Below are 19,911 nucleotides of genomic sequence, written 5' to 3'. Positions count from 1 at the left end.
CATTTTTAATCACGTGATAACAGTAGTAGATCGAATAGCCGGTGAGTATAAAAGAGTGAAGGTAAACAGCTGTGTACTTAGTAGTAGTAGCAGCTGCTGTGAACTTCGTTATACAATGAATACGGGCGAGGGATACTCACTGTTGTTGTAAACGGTACACAAGCTACTGAGCAAGCCTCGCACAGCTGGATATAATTCCTTTCAGTTTATCCAGAGGTTTATCGGTCGTGCCGGTTGCGGGATTCTCAATACAGACGATGCTTGGAGCTACATGTTATGATTTAACAACGAGGTGAGTGGCAGCTAGCATTGTCTACTGAACTAACACCGAGTCGTAGCTAGCTATATGTAATAAAATGTATCATTTTGTGTGCATATTTCTTCACTGATTTATTCAGCAGCAGAACTTTTCAACTGAGGCTGTGCAACTGGCTCATAGACTGACACAGCCCAAGGTTGTCTGCCACACTTCAAGAGAAATAGACACCACATAATTGCATGTGTCCAGCCTGAGGGGTCACTAACTCACGAAAAAGGGGTACGGATTTCAAAATCTTGAACAAATTTCTCAAGATTTCACGGATTTCAAAAGATTTCTCAAAATCGAACAAGAGCTACAAAATTTGATTTCAAATTACAGGTTGGTGTAGAGTGATAAGTTCTAAAATCACCAAAAAATAGTGGGAGAAGTTCAGCAGGCATGCAGGAGCAAAGCCTCATGAAATTGAGAGGAATTGCGAAGCCATATAAAACCAGGAGTAAAGCAAAGGCATAACTATTAAATGAAACCCTACAAAACCAGGCGCAACTCGCAGCTGAAGCCCTATAAACCAGGAAACAAGGCCAATCATTCAGGGGAAATCCCGTACAAAACCTCTCAAAACCAGGAGCATCTGTATGCTTAAGTTGCTTTTGTAGTTGGTGTGTTACTAAGTTTATGAAGTTTGTGTTGCTAAGTAAGTTTGTAGTTTGCTAAGTAAATCCGAAGTGGAGTGAATCATCGGATTTCATTCTTATTTTTGTGCAGGAGCAGTGTGCTTGGCTTCTTTCCCACAGCTCCTGGTTTTGTTTGGCTTCCACAACTCGCTTAATACCAATCCGAAGTGAAGCGGAACAGTAGATTTAATTCTTACTTTTGAGCAGTTTGCATGGATTCTCTCCTGGTTTAGTGTGGCTTCTTCCCACAACTCCTGGTTTTGTTTGGCTTCCACAACTCGCTTAATACAAATCCGAAACGGAGCGGAACGTCAGATTTCATTCTTACTTTTGAACAGTTTGCATGGATTCTATAGATCTCCTGGTTTGTACTGCTTCTTTCCCACAGCTCCTGGTTTTGTTTGGCTTCCACAACTTGCTTAATACAAATCCGAAACGGAGCGGAACATCGGATTTTATTCTTACTTTTAAACAGTTAGCATAGATTCTCTCCAGGTTTTGTGTGGCTTCTTCACACAACTCCTGGTTTTGTTTGGCTTCCACAACTCGCTTAATACAAATCCGAGACGGAGCGGAACATCGGATTTCATTCTTACTTTTGAACAGTTTGCATGGATTCTATAGATCTCCTGGTTTTGTACAGCTTCTTTCCCACAGCTCCTGGTTTTGTGCGGCTTCCACAACTTGATTAATACAAATCCGAAGCGGAGCGGAACATCGGATTTCATTCTTAATTTGTGCAGGACGAGGTGCAGGAGCAGTTGAATGTAAGCTATGGTACCAGAACGAGTATAGAATCAGAATCACGAAAACAACATAAGATTCGTATTTCAGGCAGGATTTCACTGAAGGTGTACGAGATTTCGAATCAGTTGGTGACCCCTCGGTCCAGCCCATAAATTGAAGCCGTAATTGTTCATTAAGCAAATTCAGTGGTTGCTACTGATGGAATGATTGTGAAATTTCGTGGCCAGTGACTCTGAACATGTGAATACTGTTTTCATCAATCAAAACAAATTGATGTGGCTTATTAATTATAAAATCAATCGATCTATGGGCATTCTCGTGTATTTTAAAAGAATGCACACAGAAGTGGGTGTGTACCTGTATAAGGATTTCCTGTACGGCACAGTTCAGTTGGTATGTTCGAATATGTAAGCAGTCATAAGCGATTCTAAGGGGGGGCCAGGGGGGCCAAGGCCCCCCCCCCCTCCCCCCTGTTAAAAAATAACTTTTAAAAAATCTTGGGGAAAAGTTGCTGTATAGATTGGCATTGTTATTTTTAGCATTTTTCATGTTTTTAGAACAAATTTTAGGCTGTTTTCAAGCCTTTAAATTGCAAAAATCCTGCAGCTTCTGGGGGTTGCACCCCCAGACCCCCCTGAAAATTCTACTTTATACTATAGCCAAACAACAATAGTTATGCCGTTCCCTACTGGACCCCCCCTGTAGGTCAGGTCTAGAATCGCCACTGTAAGCAGTAGAGTGCAGGTTTCAACACATGCTGTGCATTAATTTTGTATTTGCATTATTTTCTATCTAAAACACTGACAACCACTGAGTCTCTAGAGCTTCTTCTGAGAGTATAAACCTTAATCTTGGTTCTCCCCGTAAGTGTCAACAATCATTAAAGTATCCGGAGTTCTTGTACTCGATCATAATTCTAGAAATTAAGCACCTGTCTCACATCTATAATGAATATTCACAATGTAACAATCATCAACTATATTCAGTAGCTTATGTTAAATCCCAGTGCATGGAGGTGACAAATTAAGTGCCATGCTGGTATAGCTAGACAGAGCAGTTCAGCTGCTGCGCGATAAGCTAGTTGTCAGCCAGTGATAAGTAATATATCACCCGTGGCAGAACCATTCAGACTAGTTCATGACACCAAATCAATCCCAAATGGCATTGTTTACCAATGGAGCAAATATCCAAATATGGAATTAATGAAAAACATCAGTACAGCACTTAGCCTGCTAAATCTTACAATAAAATGGTTGATCCTTTACAAGGTGGCGCTATACTATTGTGATGGATTAAAGAACTGAACAGTCTGTGTCTATTTTCAGTTGTCAGTCTCCCAGCCTTGGTCCTAGCAGTGTATGGTGAAGAATAACCGCAGGCTCCATAGCTCTATCTCTGCTCACCACTTTTAGCCCTTGCACATCACATGATTCCACTCCACCAAAGGTGAATCACACCTCTGGAACTGAACTACTGCTTTGTAAAAACGTCCATTGCCACAGTGTATAGCCTGTATTGTAGTGCCTACCTAGTAGCTATAAAGAATTCAAACTTGATCTTGAGCACACTAACAGGAACTAAAACTCACTACAAGCAAGAACTTACTTCAATGTCTGTAAATTGTCACGCACTCCCGCATACCGGGATGTATACTCAGATGATATCATTGTTATTACACTCATCCTCGGCTTCATCTCGGACTCGTATTACCAGATATAACTATAACTTAACCTGGCAACACTTGTAATACAACCAGTCAATGGTTGCCAGAGCCCTTAGCTCAAAAGTATAAAGCACTGGCATTGAAAGGGGTTCATTTAATCATTTGCCCCCTCTTCCCAGCTATGTCACTGACCTGGTTATCTGAAAGTGTTTCCTAAAAAGTGTACATTTATGTATATCTACATCTACATAATTTAAAACAAAGCTTAAAATTGTGTGCATGGAACAAATGCAGTAGATATGCTTTATTATTAATAGGCATTCGAGTATCCGAGATTTTTAAATCAAAAAATTCTCCGTATATTTCCCAATAGAACCCTGGCACAAAATAACAACTCGCGTTTAACTTGGGATTTCTCCGTGGTCCGAGCTCCAATGAGGATGAAAATCGCTATGGGGTTTGTCCACACGCTGATCATCATGAAAATCTTAGTTTTGTCGTGCGCATTACATATAAGTAAGTTTTGTGCTGTTTTGTAATCTTTTCAAGCCTTGTAATGTATGTAGAATACTTTAAAACTTTTAAAACGTACTGTCGAGTGTAAGGTAGTCACTAGTGCTTACTTTAAAGCGCATAGTTACTTCGCTCGGGTTAGCAATTTTCAGCTCCAGAGCAATTATCTGATGGCTGTGTCATTAGCTCAAAAATACAAACCACTTCAAAGTCAGCATAACAATGCCATAATTGAAACCACAACTCTGCCTTAGGTATTGTTGCATCATTGTAGCACCTCCACTTTAGTTGTTTACCTTTATAAGTTGTTAACTTGATGTTTTTACTTACTTGAGATAGTCACTTGCCTTATGGGTGTACACCATTGTATTGAGAAGTGTGCAGTAGGTGAAACATATTTGCTCAGCACAAAGCATACAAAGATCACTGAGATCCAATAAGATCTGAAGTTACTTTCATTACATGTACAAACCTGCAGCTAGTAGCAACTGCAGTTTCAAGACAGTCCAGATTGCTAGATGGCTTCTGGAGCAAATTCCAATCCAACAAACTATATATTTCTGAGATTGGCAATAGCATATAAAAAGTCCATTTTTCCAAAATTTAAAAATCGGACTGGAATGCCTACTATTAATTTGCTGGGTATACAGATGGCTGTGAAACACATCTACATGAAATATGAGATTTTTTGTGTTATCACCAACTGTTTGTGTTGATAAGGCAGTATGTATCACATCCTCTAACACTCAAAATACCAATTCAGACTGACAGATTTAGTTTTTATAAATTACAAGCTCACATGACTCTGAAAGCAACTTTCTTAGTTAAATCTAGCTAGTTGCTAACTTTAAAAGCCTCTATAAATGGCTGCACTCAGCCACCAGTGGCAAAAATCATTGATACATACACTAAGAAAAATGTGATGTAGACTGGATGAGAAACTAATAACTGTGTGTGTAATGAATTATTAGCCTATGTCTAAATTTCTAAGTCAAAAAGGGATTATTAGTGCAATTAGTCATGATAATAAAGGACAGTTTAAGGAGCCAACTAAATAATTCATGTTCCTATTCATGGAAGTGACAAAATTTGTTTACTCTTTATTATAAAAAATGTCTTAGCAACAAGAAGTTTATTGGATGATGAGAATTTTAGCAGGACAGCATGGATTAAATTTTAGGAAAGGTTGCACTTTTTTTTAGCTTCACACATTCTAACACTGGTTAGATTAAAAATGGTGGCTTTACGTAAAATGGCTAATTTAACAGTCACCGTACTTGTTGTAAACCAGCTACTCCACCAAGCCGTGAGCATCGTGCAATAAAGAATTCGAACTGCTCATAATTTATTAAACACAGAATTTGTTTGGTGTACCACAGGTACACATGGTGACAATTTTATGTATGATGCAGCATTTGAAAGCTGATAGTAGGTGTTGAAGTAATGCAATGCTCACTATCCATTGTCATTGTTGTTCTATTGTCAGATTACTTGTGTCAACAAAATAATAACTATTTAATAGTTATACTGGTGCAATGTGGAATCTATGAAACTTATAACCCAAAGGCCCAAGTCTGTAGTGCATGAGGGATGCTACTAAGGGCCTGAGCCAGGGTTTATAAATTCCATAACCTCCACATTGTGCCTGTATAACTGCTTTAGACTCTATTTTACATTTCACTCAAATTAGTCACCACTTCCATGGCTGTTTCTGCTGTAGCTTCAGTAAAAGTGGCTGAATCTTTCATGATAATACTAGCACCATGGCAACCGTGTATGCTCACACACCACAATTTAGCTCCCATTACATCACTACACATTAGGAATGCATACTCATTGGGTAAGCTCTTAAGGCGTATTTACGGTACTACCTGACCAGACTTCAAACTCATTTTATTTATGAGCCATCAATATTTTCACAATACATTTAAGCTATAACAATATGTGGCTCTTTCCCAAACTTATGACATGTCTGTTCTTCACCACTTTGCTAGTTGTCTAGTGGGCTAAAATGTTAATAGTTTTCTTTTTAACGGTAATCAGCTAAATGTGAGCATACTACAGGATATTGTATTTATCAACACAAGACCAAGGTAAAGATGAGACAGAAATATTGATAACTACTGATATGTCCTGTGAGTAGAGGTGTGGTGTAACTATTTTCTAAACTTTAATGTAAAGTGGTTCAGTTGTTAAACATTGTGCTAATAAGAGTGTAAGTTGTGTATAGTCTATCCTTTTATGCATTGCTTAATCAGTTAATTGTAGTAGCTAATGTACGTTGTCTTTCAAATAAAATTCTTCTGTCTATACTGGTGCTTAACTTTTACTCCTAATTTACCTACTCCATACTCTTCTTTGGTAGAGTATGGAGTAGGTAAATTAGGAGTGAAAGTTAAGCACCAGTATAGACAGAAGAATTTTATTTAGTGGGACAGAAGAGAGGTATATACGTAGACAGCTAGTACGGGTGGCTTGGCAACTAGTAATAGTCAATTGCTATGTCAATTATAGCACTTTAATTGTCTAATATTTCGTACACATTGTGGTTGCATGCTGTGTGAATCATGAAACATTAGATAGTTGTAGATCAATTTCATGGTACAATCATTTTCAACCTACCTTTGATGGAATTTAATCAGTTGGATACTTATCAAGAAAATATGGACAGTGCTGGAAAAGTTATCAAAACTGTATTGCTAAAGACATAGTTGTAGGTGGTTTTTACTACATGAAGTTTCATAGCTATTAACCAGTAGATAACTAGTAGCATTAGTGTTGTTAAGATGGCCTGCAAGACTGCATTTTAAAGAATGAAGTAGCTAGTAATGTCTATACACATGTATATTAATTTATAGTTGAATATTGAGTAATACTTCAATTAATAAGGTTGCCATGGGTGTGCAATTGACTAGATGCTTGTCTGGCTAGCCATGACCCACTCCTGGATGATGATATTCAATCAGTAGTATCATACAGTGGGGTAGTACTGAGGTTTGCACCTTTCCACAAAACACAGAAGTTACTATTGTGGTGAAGTATCATACAAACAGTTAACAAGCAAAAAATTAGGAATTTTTATTCTTCATGGAGATTTTAAGTTATTTATATAACAGACAAATAAAATTGAGTGAATTATAAGTGACTATGCATGCTACTATATAACCAGAAAATAAAACCTCTTATTAATTGTTATGTGTTGTTACCTAGGACGAGAATGTCTGGACTAATTGTACTACTATTACTGATAACAGGAGGGGCTATTGGAGATGGTATGTATTTAGAAAATTTATTTGTAACAAATTGTGTAGCTAGAACTGATGTAATAGTAGCTGCATTACTATTTAGTAAATTTCTACATTAGACACACTTTTTATGGTAAGATTTTCACCCTTGCATTTCAGTAGCCTTCTTGTAATTCTCTAGTGGAATACAGTAGTGATGGACTGTATTAAGTATCAAGACACACGATAGTGTGTCATGCGGCCCAAGAATCTGGTGCGCCACACCGTGGGTATATTGACAGGAAGAAAGAAAATGTCATTTTCACACTTTTGTATCTCGGTGATCTTTTATCCGATTGGAACTAAATTTGCTACAGAGTTTCCCGCCAGCTAGGGAGTCTACATACAAAATGTGAAGGAAATCGCGCCAGCCATTTCCGAGATACGAGTTGCTAAAGTTTTGATTTGTTTTCTTCGTTTTTTTTTCTTTTCTTCTTCGTGTTTTCGCACACTTGCAAAAATTGCTATAAAATGTAAACGCATTCTCCGATCGCCTTAAAATTTGGCACACAGAAAGGGAGTCCAAAGGTGTATCCTAGCATCAAATTTGGTGCAAATCATATGAATAGTTTTGGGAGTTATGACCGATTATTCACGTAACACAAGATCGATTTGTTGTCACGCCTACAGGGTAAACCGCTTCATGAAATGAGTTGAAAATTGCTATGTGAATGGAGTAATCATCATAGGAGTGCCTTTTGGTGGTTTGATAGGAATCGAGTTAAAGATCATGGAGAAATGACACAAAACCCAACCTGAGTCACAATTACGTGATTGATTTTTATGAATAAAAAAGTATTAGTTTTTACGCCTACGAGGTAAACCGCTTAGAGCAATGGGTGTATAGCTGGAATAGTCTTCATAGAAAGTCCTTGCAGTAGTACAGAAGAATCGGATTACAAACCTCTGAGTTATGATTCGAAAGCCAACTCTGTGTAGCAAATGCGAGATCGAGATACTCTAATAGAACAGTCACCCTAATAGAGCATTCAGCTAGTTTATGACTTACTCCATTATAGAATTCTATTACATTACAAGTTATTCTGTAGGCAGTTCAGCTGCAAACAGTTAATCGTATAGACATTTCAGCAAGAAGCAAGTCACCCTTTAGAGAGATCAGCTACAAATATCAAGAGTACATAATAATAGAAGAGGGAGGAGAGTGTCTAACTGCTATAGATTCGCCAAATGCACAGCGCTCAGACATTACGCAATCATCTATAGCCACCAAAGGTGACAAACGGCGCTGCTATCTCGATTATAGGCGCTGCCCTCTGAAGTAGGCTTCAGCATTATACTGCTTCAATCAACAGATATTAACAGTCTTCTGTTCACAAAAAGGTATTGATATATGGCTAGCTGTTCTATGGATTGAAGTAGGAGGGTTTGAGCGCTGTGCTGGTTTGTACAGCCTATATTGAGAGTTAGACACTCTCCTCCCTTTTCTATTATTATGTACTCTTGCAAATATATTGCTGTAGTGATTCAGAACATTACATGTCACACTGAAGAGAGTTCAGCTATAAACAAGTCATGCAACCTGTAGAGAGTTTAGCTACAAACAATTCACTCTGTAGAAGTTCTACTACAAACAAGTCTTCATGCAGAGAGTTTAACAACCAAAATCCACCATGTAAAGACTTCAGCTTTACTAACAAGTTACTCTGTAGAGAGATCAGCTAGAAATAAGATAGAGCTTAGCTAGAAAACGTCACCTTATAGAGAGTTCAGCTACAAACAAATCACACTATAGAGAGATCAGATAGAAGAAGCCACCTTGTAGAGGGTTTAGCTGTGAAGTGATCACCCTAGAGAGAGTTCAGCTATAGAAAAAAATTACCCTGTAGAGAGTTCAGCTACAAAGAAACCATCCTGTAGAGAGATCAGCTAGAAACAAGTCACCTTTAGTGACATCAGCTACAAAGAAACCATCCTATAGAGAGTTCAGCTACAGACAAATCACCCTGCAGAGAGTTTGGCTACAAAGAATCACCCTGTAGAATATTCAGCTACAGACAAATCACCTTGTAGAGTGTACAACTGGGCACAAGTCACTCAGTAGAGAGATCAGCTACAAGAAGTTACATTGTAGAGGGATCAGCTAGAAGAAATCACCTTGCAGAGAGTTCAGCTACAAAGAAGCCATCCTGTAGAGAGTTCAGCTACAAACAAATCACTCTGTAGAGAGCTCACACCACCCTGTATAGAGTTTGGCTACAAAGAAACCATCATGTAGAGAGTTCAGCTGCAAACAATTCACCCTGTAGAGAATTTAGCTATAAGCAAATCACCCTGTAGAGAGATCAGCTAGAAGAAGTCACCTTGTAGAGAGTTCAGCCAAAAAAACCACCCTGTAGAGAGTTCAGCTGCAAACAAATCACCTTGTAGAGAGTTCAGCTATAAACAAGTCACCCTGTAGAGAGATCAGCTACAAAGAAACCACCATCCTGTAGAGAGTTCAGCTACAAACAAGTTACCCTACAGAGAGATCAGCTAGAAACAAATCATATTGTAGAGAGTTCAGCTACAAACATATCACCCTGTAGAGAGTTCAGCTATGAAAAGATCACTGTGTAGATAGTTCAGCTAAAAGAAATCACCTTGTAGAGAGTTCAGCTACAAAGAAACCACCCTGTAGAGAATTCAGCTAAAAATAAATTGCCCTGTAGAAAAATCAGCTAGAAGAAGTTACCTTGTAGAGAGTTCAGCTACAAAGAAACCATTATGTAGAAAATTTGACTACAAACAAGTCACCCTGTAGAGAGATCATGCAGCTAGAAGAAATTACCTTGTAGAGAATTCAGCTACAAAGAAACTATCATGTAGAGAGTTCAGCTACAAACAAGTCACCCTGTAGAAAGATCAGTATCATTGTTAAATATACAAATATTTTTAATCAGACAAAAAAACTGTACACAACATTTCTAAGACTTCCTTTGTTCCACAATTCCTGTAGAAAAGAAAAAAACAAGTTAGAAGGAAGCACCAAAGCCAGTTAATGGCCACCTTCGTGGCTTGCAATATAAAAAGAAGTGATATCTAAGCCAAAACAGCCAAGCTTTAAGAAAAGAGTGTGGCCCCCAAAAAGACCAGGATGAAAAAAGATGTGAAATCCAAGGTGGTGGCCAAGAAATGGCTGTGATGGTAGGTTAATGGTGAAAATTTTAATTACGACAATTCAGGTGAATTTGGTGCCGAATCCTAGTGGAGGGGGCAACGCAAATTCACCTGAATTGTCATAATTAAAATTTTTGCCATTAACCTACGATCACAGCCATTTCTTGGCCCCACCTTGGATTTCACATCTTTTTTCATCCTGGCCTTTTTGGGGGCTGCACACTTTTTTTACAGCTTGGCTATTTTGGTTTAGATACATTAAAGTAAAGGGAATTCCAGATTTCAAGAGACAATTTAAGTTTCTTTGCATTTAAAAACTCTAGTAGCCTTTAGTGATCATTTAAGTGATAAAAATACTTATACCAAAATTGCACATCAAGAATATAAATTTCCAATTTTGTTCAAACTAATTTATTTAATTCACCTGTATATTTTTATAATTATGCATGGATTTCTTATCATTCAGAGTTTGGTATTCAGCCAAATCCTATTTACTTTGATCAAGTTCCCCAAAGTCAGGCAGTTATGGAGGGAGATGATGTATCATTCAATTGCAGTGCACCATTAATTGAAACACCATACAACTCACCCGTCTTTGTCTGGTATCACAACAATACAGAAGTCACTAATGAGAACATATCACATATTGGAAACAATACAAGCATACTTTACATTACCAGTGTCACACTGACAGATCAGGGAGATTATTACTGTGTTGTAAAAGACTGGGGAACAAGGACCAGAAGCTTATCAGGAAAGTTAACAGGTAAGAACTGTCTCAAATGTGTGCATGTCATGACATGTATCCTATCACTTAGTGTACAATGATAAACAGTTCAATCAAGTTCACTATTTGAATGTGACATTAAATGGCATGATAATTTTGGAGTGTGACTTTGATGGTAATAGATTGTCTATTCAATGGCTTATGAATGGAAGTCCTGTTGATTATACAGTAAGTGCTGATTGCTTGTGCATATAATTGTTACAGTAGTTCTCTGTGAGTTGGATTTTGTAGTAGTCCAAACACACATGCATTGTGTCTGTGCATGTATGATTACAGGATAAAAGGTTCCACTTGATGCATGACGGAAGTTTAGTGGTGTCACTTGTCACCACTGATAATAATTATTCTTGTGAAGTTACCATGAATAATAATGACATGACATGGAGGTCTTACCAAGCATTAGTTGTATCAACAGAACAGATTGATCCTAATGGTTAGTTAATATGATGTATAGACTGTGGACTCACTGATAAGATTTTACTGTTTGTTTAAGTATGTTAAATATTATCTGGTCTTGTATGAGAAGGTAGGGTACTGTGGTATGGTTTGAATTAAAATGAGCAGTGGTGGAGGAAGTCATTAATATGAGGGGGCAGGAGGCTGACTAGAGGCTAAACTCTCTATTAGCAAAGGCAATGTCTTGAAGTTCACCAGAATAGATTAGGTTTACAGACATAATTTCAAGCATTTCAACTATACCATCAACTTATATAGTGATAAGAAGACCTTTCAGGCTATCTGCAGCCAATAAAGCACTTAATTTAGTGTCACTACACCTCTGTATAGGCTATATAATAACTATACAATGCAATAAGCAGTATAAAACAGCCTTTAGGCACATGGTGAAGCTTTGATACAATGAAGAGATATACAACTAGCAGATTGAGAGGTGAGTGGTTTGATTCAAGGTGAGGGTTTAGTGCAACAACTTTGTTGCAAGACTATTAGAAACACATTTTTAGGCAGTGCTTTGATGACTGCGCTATTAGGGTATACATAGTTGAACATTAATTTTTGTAATGTTCTGTAATGTTCGGATGATCTTAATTGTTAGATATATTATTTGGCGTTCAGGCCAACTTCTGAAAATATAAACTCTTTATGTAGCCAGATCTCATTCTGAGGAAGCTACATAAACAAATGAGGTGAATGGGTTTGAAAAGGTCTTCTGCTTCTATCACCTTAATTCACCCTCTCTGACACCTATATGAACATGACAGATATTGCAATACAAAATTAATCTATTCTACATTCTGATATTTATTTGTTTAGAAATTTCAATATATCCAGAAAGTTCTACACATTTTGTTGAAAACATGACGATAATTTGTAACATGCCAGCACAACTAAAACTTTATAATGTTCGATGGCTGAGAAATGGAGAATTTTCCAATAGTTCCAATGGCTTTGAAATACTCAGTGATAACATGTTAACACTTGTACAAATGGATGCCTCCTCTGCAGAATATCGCTGCATTGTAATTGGTGCTGATAACTCATCACTCACATCACCACCGTTGATGGTTTACAAACACAGTAAGTTGTGTAATAGTTTTCTTTTGGCCAGATGTTCTGTGTATGCAGTATAAAATAATTATTCTTTGCATTCAGTCAAGCCTATTGAGTAGACATGTAGTGTTGCATAATTTATAGCAATGCTGTTGGCCAGACTAATATTTTACATGGTAATGTAGATTAAATTTATTTATTTAATATAATTCATTTATTTTGACAAATTGAACGATCAGGTACAAAATTTAGACAATTGATATCATTGTTAAGCATACAGCTTTGCACTTATGATATGTATAGAATAATGATCAACAAGAGTAGTTTAAATGACATTCAATATTGTTTCTTCTTTCAGGTATTCCAATTATAGAGAAGTCAGAAACAACTCATTACATCTGTGCTAATTTAGCTGGAAATTTCAAATGTGCTGGTGGAGCTAGTCAGTTTGTCACACTTGATTGTAACATCACTGCTGGTTTTCCAGCACCTACTATTACATGGTACCACAATGGCATTGAAATAATGAACAATGGTACATCAAATGAAACTTTAATTTTGAATAAAACGGCTTGCGATCTGTTGGGAACGTATCAGTGTGTGGCGAAGAATGAAGTTGGTACTGCAGTTTTAGTTCACAGAGTTTTGCCATTTGGTAAGTTGTTCACAGGGTATAAGATAACTGACTTTCATCCTTACTATGTGTGGCATCCAGTGACTGTGTGTATCATAGGCGGTGGAGATGGGGGGGGGGGGGGGGGGGGGGGGGTAGAGGGGCCATAGCCCCCCCACTTTTTGGGACACTGTTGCAAGAAAAGATCGAGATACTCTAATAGAACAGTCAGGATCAGGATATTCTAATAGAGTAGTCACAGTATTCAGAGAAGCAGTGTAGCAAATTCCTTAGCTACATATGTGTAGTTATAAATAAGGAGATGTAATTGGTGGAGAGCAGCTATTGTCAGCAGGCTGTGACCTTTTTTTTTTTTTTTGTGGTCTTCAACTTACAGCTGGCCTGGCCCCCTCACTTTTTGGGCCTGCTCCACCGCCCCTGGTGTGTATAGCATTTCAGAGTTTAAAACTGCAAGCTAGTATGATATACAAATGGTTGGCTTGAGTCAATTATGCTTAAAACAGCCTATTATACTCAAAGTTGTGCTTTCAAAATCAAGGTTATGCTCTAGAGTTGGCTGTTTATTAGAATATATCAGTCTTTCCTGACTGCTGTATTAGAGTAAGTGACTGCTCTATTAGAATGTCTTGATCTTATCACTGCAAAGTATGAATAATCAGCCATGAAACAATAAAAATAACAACATTACCCATTTTCTTGATATGAAATGCAGTATTAAGGTGTATTGTGTTCATATTTTGCTGCACGCATTGCACATTTAATTTAAAATCTTGAAAATCATCCTATTATATTGGTGTAATGCTTGATGTTTTAAATAGCCTATTATGCTCAAAATTATGCCAGCATAATTGGCGAAAGACTACAAGTGGCAAATTGTCCCATTATAAATGGTTCGTGCTTATGTTATGTACCCATCCTAACAGCTAAATTAGACTTACTACAAATTTCTTTGACATCCTCTAACATACACCCAAATGTAGCTATCAATGTCACGAGTTTCCTCACTGTAGAGTAGTCAGTAGGGTAAGCATTATAAGTATTCAGGTCAGGCTGAACAATCTTTCATGTATTGAGTTCTCAAACTATTAAACCTAGTAAGGTTTAAAATCAGAAGTTGATATTGCAACTAACTGTTACGTAGTGTACAAGTTGAGCAGAGCCTTAAGACAAAACATCTAAAAAAGAAAAGTGGTTTTCTTATTACGGTTAAATAACATTTCAACCAACCATAATATGATTAGTGGTGACAGAAATGTTGTCATGAGCAGACATGTATTCCATTATAAGTTAGATTATAGACAGTGTACTTTCATGGCTTCAAATTACCCAATGTATGTTAGATATAAGTCATAGTGTACTATGAACCACAACTACTTTGGTGTACTGCATAACTTATAGACACCCTATAGCTATTTATATACTACATATATGCATTTCCTGAAGCAGTTATGAAACTCTGAACACAGTAATGTACAAAGCCATGGCTAGCTATGCATACAGTGAAACTTGCCTAATTTGTAGTAATAGTAATCCGTATTAGAATTTACTTTGTCTGTCAGGTCGACCCAATGCACCCAGTACACCACAGTTTCATAATGAAGGAAGAGTAGTATACTTGAACTGGGCAATGCCTACATACCTGGCAGGATTAAACGGCTCTTTTATTACTTATCAAGCTTGTGAAACAACTTATAGGCAATCTATATTGGAGTCCAATTTAATGGAATCTAATTTAACAGTTATAATTTCCTACGATGACATACTACTTGGGAGTAACAAGAAGTATTCTATTAAATTACTTATCAGTGAAGATGCTAAACATGGGATGTGTCAAGGATATGATATACCTAGTAATATAAAATCACCATTTTCAAGAATACTAGATCCAGTTCATATGATTGGTAAGTGACAAATATTGTGCTCTACTCTGGTGTCATTTATTACATTTCAACAGAGTATGGAGCTCCAACTGTAAATTTGACTTGCCCAATAATCACCCAAGATACTCAAACAGTAGTACATATGGATTGGCTGCCAACTGGAAGTCTCACACTTGAAGAAATGTTATCTGATGATTATAAACTAGTATCAAGTTGTAAAGCCCAGTGGACATGCAGCAATGGTACCACCACAAGCGAAAAGGTAGCTATGCACTTAAGTAGAACCTATTAATCAGGACACTTGAAAGCAAAGACACCTGTCTAGTCTGGAAACTTGGTAATGGTCCCAAAAAGTATCCCTTAGTATGTAAACTGACCTGGAAATCAAAATACCTTCATAATCAGTACACTTTAGTCAGCCCCAAGGTGTCCTTTATATACCGGTTTCACTGTACATTTTTCTTAACGTGGGTGAACTTTGTAAGTTAATTGTGTCTTTTGATAACTATGCTACTATAAATAGCATGGATGCATGGATCTTATATATACAAGTACATATATAGCCTGAAGTAGGGCATGTACTAGTATATCTGCAGATGTAGCAACCTTCCTTGTTTCATTACCTTTTATTTCTATGACAAACTTTACTTCATTTTTCTTGTACTTGTATGTGTACTTTTTGTGAAATAGTTATGACTGGTGAACCCATGCATAGTGTCTTGTGTTACCATGGTAATATTTACCATTTTAGGCAGTCATGTTGTTAGTAATGACCATTTTGTTTATGATTCTGTTTAAAAATACTTACAGCATCAAAAGAAAGAATGGCACTAGTCATACAATATAATTTTTGTGTTTGAACAGGTGCCCCAACTGAACAATGAAGTGGTCATAATGGTTGCGCTTTTGTTTTCAGGTGTGAGAACAGTATGAGGAGTGCAAGCCTGTAGTCTTGGCCATTATTGAGTGCACTTGTCTGAATGGGCAGACAGTTACATAATTAAATAGTTAGTCAGTCAGTCAGCAGAATTTTTTTTGCAATCCGAATTTCATATCAACTTATTGGAAATGTTTCAGGTTGCACTTGATTATACCTAACCAATACTGCCAAGATGCCATGAGGCTGGTTTCTGGTCAGTATTTTTTTGTGTAAAACTGCAAACCCCATGATTTCTACTATACAGTACTATCATGCTGTACGCTGAGGTGGTTGCTAAATGAAAATTAAATAAACCCACAAGGAGTTAAATATCTACTCTAACACCGTGGTTAAACTTTACCAAACACTGCCAGTGAATAAAATCCTTTGAATTATACATATGTAGTTAAATTGTAGTGCCAGGTTTAGCAACTACTTGGTTATCTTCCCATCAATGCAATGAGGCTAGGGCTGTGCGATAATGGAAAAACCTATATCTTGGTAAATTTTGATAACAAAAGCCATTTTATCAAGATAAATGATGATATTTCAATATTAAAATTAATTATGACATGGAATAGTTTTACAAGGACAAATAGCAATGGTTTATAGACTAGTAACACTTACCAAACAACATGCACTGCCACAACTGGTAGGGGACTTGTCTCACAAGTGGACTTTCTGACTGGTATTGATATACAGCAGTTTACTATTAACTCAATATTACAAAATCATTATCTTTATTATGATCAGTCATATGGGTATCCTGCCACATAGCCCTCAATGAGGCAGAAGTTCATTGTTTTGCTTATTATATATGCTATACACAATTCACCATGGCTGCCAAGATGATGACTAGGCCTGCGCCTAATGTGGCGGCATAATTTTGAGAATAATAAGTCACCAATTTTGTGAGAATAATTCTGGAATAATTTTAGAACTATCGGATGCCCACTAGAATAATCGGTGGAATTAAGGGGCGTGTCTATTCTTGAGTAGCTAGAAGGAAAGTTAAGCTACCAAGAATGATGTATAGCTGACATTATAGGAGTGCTGCAAAGTGCTGGCTGAAAAGAGGCTAAAGATCGATATACTCTAATAAAACACTCAAATACTCTAATAGAACAGTCAGGTCATTTTAAGTTAACACTTTGCAGCCAGTATCAGGGATTTAACTGCACGATTATCCACAGGATTCTGAAACTTGTATATCTTATACTAGTGTATCTTCTTCAAGTCTTTGAGCATATTGATTGATATCATTCTTAGTATGTAGCTATAGCTACAGTTTAATAGCTATAGCTACAGTTTAAATACACTATATAGCAGCCAATAATTGATAGCACTTGATTTATTACTACCAGTTATATTATTATGAACTCTTGTCACATAGCTTTTCTAAGTTTGTTGTAACTACTTATATGCTTACAAAATGGTGTGTAAGATGGAATGCTTCATACAATGGTTATTTATTAATTCTTGGTAAACTCCTTATGAGCATCTTGAAAACTAAGCAGCCAGCCACAGAAACTGAGAATTATTATGGAATAATAGACTAGATACAAGAATAAAAAAAATTAATAGGAGGAAATTTTGAGAAATTCTGGAAAGAATAATAGGTAAAATTTTGAACACATTAGGCTCTGGCTTATTGATGACTAAACTTGATAAGAATGATTTATATTTTGTTATGTAGCAAAACACGTGTGTACGAGATGGTTCAGATTTCACAATTCCTTCAAGTTGGAAGTTTTACAGCTGCAGTGTGAATGTACGTTATGATAGTCCACATGATGAAGATTCTCCATCAACCATTAAGAATTGCTCAGCAACTGCCAGTAAGTTTATTGTCATTTTTAGTCATGGATATTTTCATAGTGCATATGTTTAAGATTTTTCATCAAGCTCTACGGCTTTCTTAAATCCAACAGCTACAGCAACTGCTGTTGAAACAATTGCAATGAACTTGACTACCAAACCTTCAATGCTTGTTGAAACTACCCCAAGGATTGAGTTGACCACTACCCCAATGATTGAGTCAACCACTTTATTGTTCAGTTCCACACCAGCAATCCTACATAGCACATCAAGTTTTGTGCCAACTCCCTCAAGTAACAGTGCTGAAGCTACAATAGTTGGTAAGCTGTTCTATATTTGGATGTACATTTATTTTGTTATGTCCATTTTATACAGGCTCTGCTGTTGCAGCTATTGCAATATCATCTTTCATAGCCCTTGTTATGGCCCTGTTTATTGTAGTATCCATAGTTATATACATTTGCAAACAGAAAAGGTAGACAAAATTAACAAACATTAAAGTATATGCTACTAACAATTGTTCTTCCTCTAGGAAGCACCAAAACTTTAGACTTAGAGGATTAATTAAAGGCAGTTTAGACTCTGTGAGTTTATATTTATTTGCAACTTGGCATTGCCCTTTACTATTATCTCTAGATCCCTAAATCATATTCGTATGTTGCAAGAGAAGATCAAAGCACTTGTGAAAAACCAGATTTTAAAGTTACCAACTGGATTAAGGGCCTTGAAGCACATGATGAAGTTTCATCCATAAGTTCTGAATACATAACTAATGAATACATGTTAAGTGTCATCTATGGTAAAGACATATGCAGGCACAACAAATTGTATGAAGTAGATTCTTCTGACAACACAGTGTGTTACGGTGGTAGTAGCAGTAGCTTCAGAAATAAAGTGATGTCAGAAAAAGGATATGTCTCAAACACAACATCTACTGTTTACAATTGTAATGACAAAAGCCCAACCAATGAAGTTCCCAAAGATGACAAAATAGTTAATGCCCCAAAATCATCAGATTCTAATTGTGATGTTGATAATTGTATACCAACCGAGAGTAGTGAATTTGAATATGTCGTAATCATTGATCAAGACTGTCCTGTTGATACTAGCACCAGCCAACACACAGTTAGTAGTGATACAATCCAAGATTCTTACCCGTATGTTGCACTGAACATTGTCGATAACTGTCCTGCTGATGGCACCAGTGAGTATCATGGTGGGGAATACATCAAATGTGATGTTGCTATTAAACAAGGTGAAGATGGTGGTGACTACCAGCAGTTGGCCAGTTGGGATTCAAATTATATAAAGAAGAACGAATGTGCTGCAGCAACAGCAGCTTCAGACAAGCCTTGTGATGATCATACAGAAGAAGAGTCTACAAGCATGTGACATTGACTTAAGGCAACTGGACCACTTCACGTACATGTGTAGTTTAGCATACACAAATGTTTATTCACATAGAGAAGATGTTTATTGTTGTTATGTAGTTACCTGATATCACTTTTATTGTATACTGTAAAAGATCAGATCTTTGGTAAATTTCAGTCTACAAAGCAAAAAAGTATAGACTCAGATGGGAAGGCCTTCATTTATGCTTCATTTCCAGAATTTACTGATGTGTATACAGTCACATTACAGTGTGTATATATTTCTTTTTTAGTGCATTTCTGTTTTGTGCACAGATATGTGTACATGCATGCATGCATGCATACAAGTGCATGCATACATGAAAGGGACAAAACATCAGTAGATAATGTGTATTTGAATATGTACTATCAGGCTTGCAATTGTATATATGAAAAAGTTGGGAGTGAGTAATTTGATACATACGTGTAGCTATAGTAGGTAATATGGTTATTATTAAGTAGCAATTTGACATAAATATTACATTAGTTGCACATTCAATTAGGTACTCAGGCAACTGTCTATAAATACTCTAATAGAGTAGTCAACAGAAGGATTAATCCTGAAGTATATAGATAAAAGAAATTTTTGATGCAAGCAACCTGAAGATACTAAATTAAGGTACGTATACAATTTTCATTGTTGAATTCATGCTACCAAGCTATATGTGGGCATGTATATAGTACGGTACCTATTT

General features: G+C 36.7%; 1 protein-coding gene across 2 annotated transcripts; it reads left to right on the top strand.

The window, feature by feature from the left end:
* The first annotated feature begins 34 nt into the window (after positions 1-34).
* Positions 35-19,354, top strand: LOC136240864 (uncharacterized). Of its 2 annotated transcripts, none has more exons than XM_066031928.1 (14): positions 35-292; positions 7,070-7,131; positions 10,727-11,026; positions 11,079-11,215; positions 11,324-11,480; positions 12,320-12,583; positions 12,915-13,211; positions 14,750-15,091; positions 15,145-15,332; positions 17,686-17,827; positions 17,921-18,127; positions 18,183-18,282; positions 18,340-18,391; positions 18,444-19,354. In XM_066031928.1, exons 1-14 carry the CDS (start codon positions 258-260, stop codon positions 19,197-19,199), a joined length of 3,039 nt encoding a protein of 1,012 aa, XP_065888000.1. In that variant the 5' UTR covers positions 35-257; the 3' UTR covers positions 19,200-19,354. The 2 variants fall into 2 exon arrangements, with proteins under 2 accessions (XP_065888000.1, XP_065887999.1); XM_066031927.1 differs by having other exon boundaries at positions 17,882-18,127.
* Positions 19,355-19,911: the final 557 nt, after the last annotated feature.

Source organism: Dysidea avara, chromosome 12, assembly GCF_963678975.1.
Source record: "Dysidea avara chromosome 12, odDysAvar1.4, whole genome shotgun sequence".
Lineage (NCBI taxonomy): Eukaryota > Metazoa > Porifera > Demospongiae > Dictyoceratida > Dysideidae > Dysidea > Dysidea avara.
The sequence above is the reverse complement of the archived record's forward strand: the minus strand, read 5'-3'. Positions and strand labels throughout refer to the sequence as shown.

Bases quoted from the DNA above. Each gene is read 5' to 3' on its own strand.
- LOC136240864 (XM_066031927.1), top strand. From the start codon at position 258: ATGCTTGGAGCTACATGTTATGATTTAACAACGAG. The intron at 15,333-17,685 runs GTAGCTATGCAC...TTTGTTATGTAG, and splicing joins GTACCACCACAAGCGAAAAG to CAAAACACGTGTGTACGAGA. The intron at 18,128-18,182 runs GTAAGCTGTTCT...CATTTTATACAG, and splicing joins TGCTGAAGCTACAATAGTTG to GCTCTGCTGTTGCAGCTATT.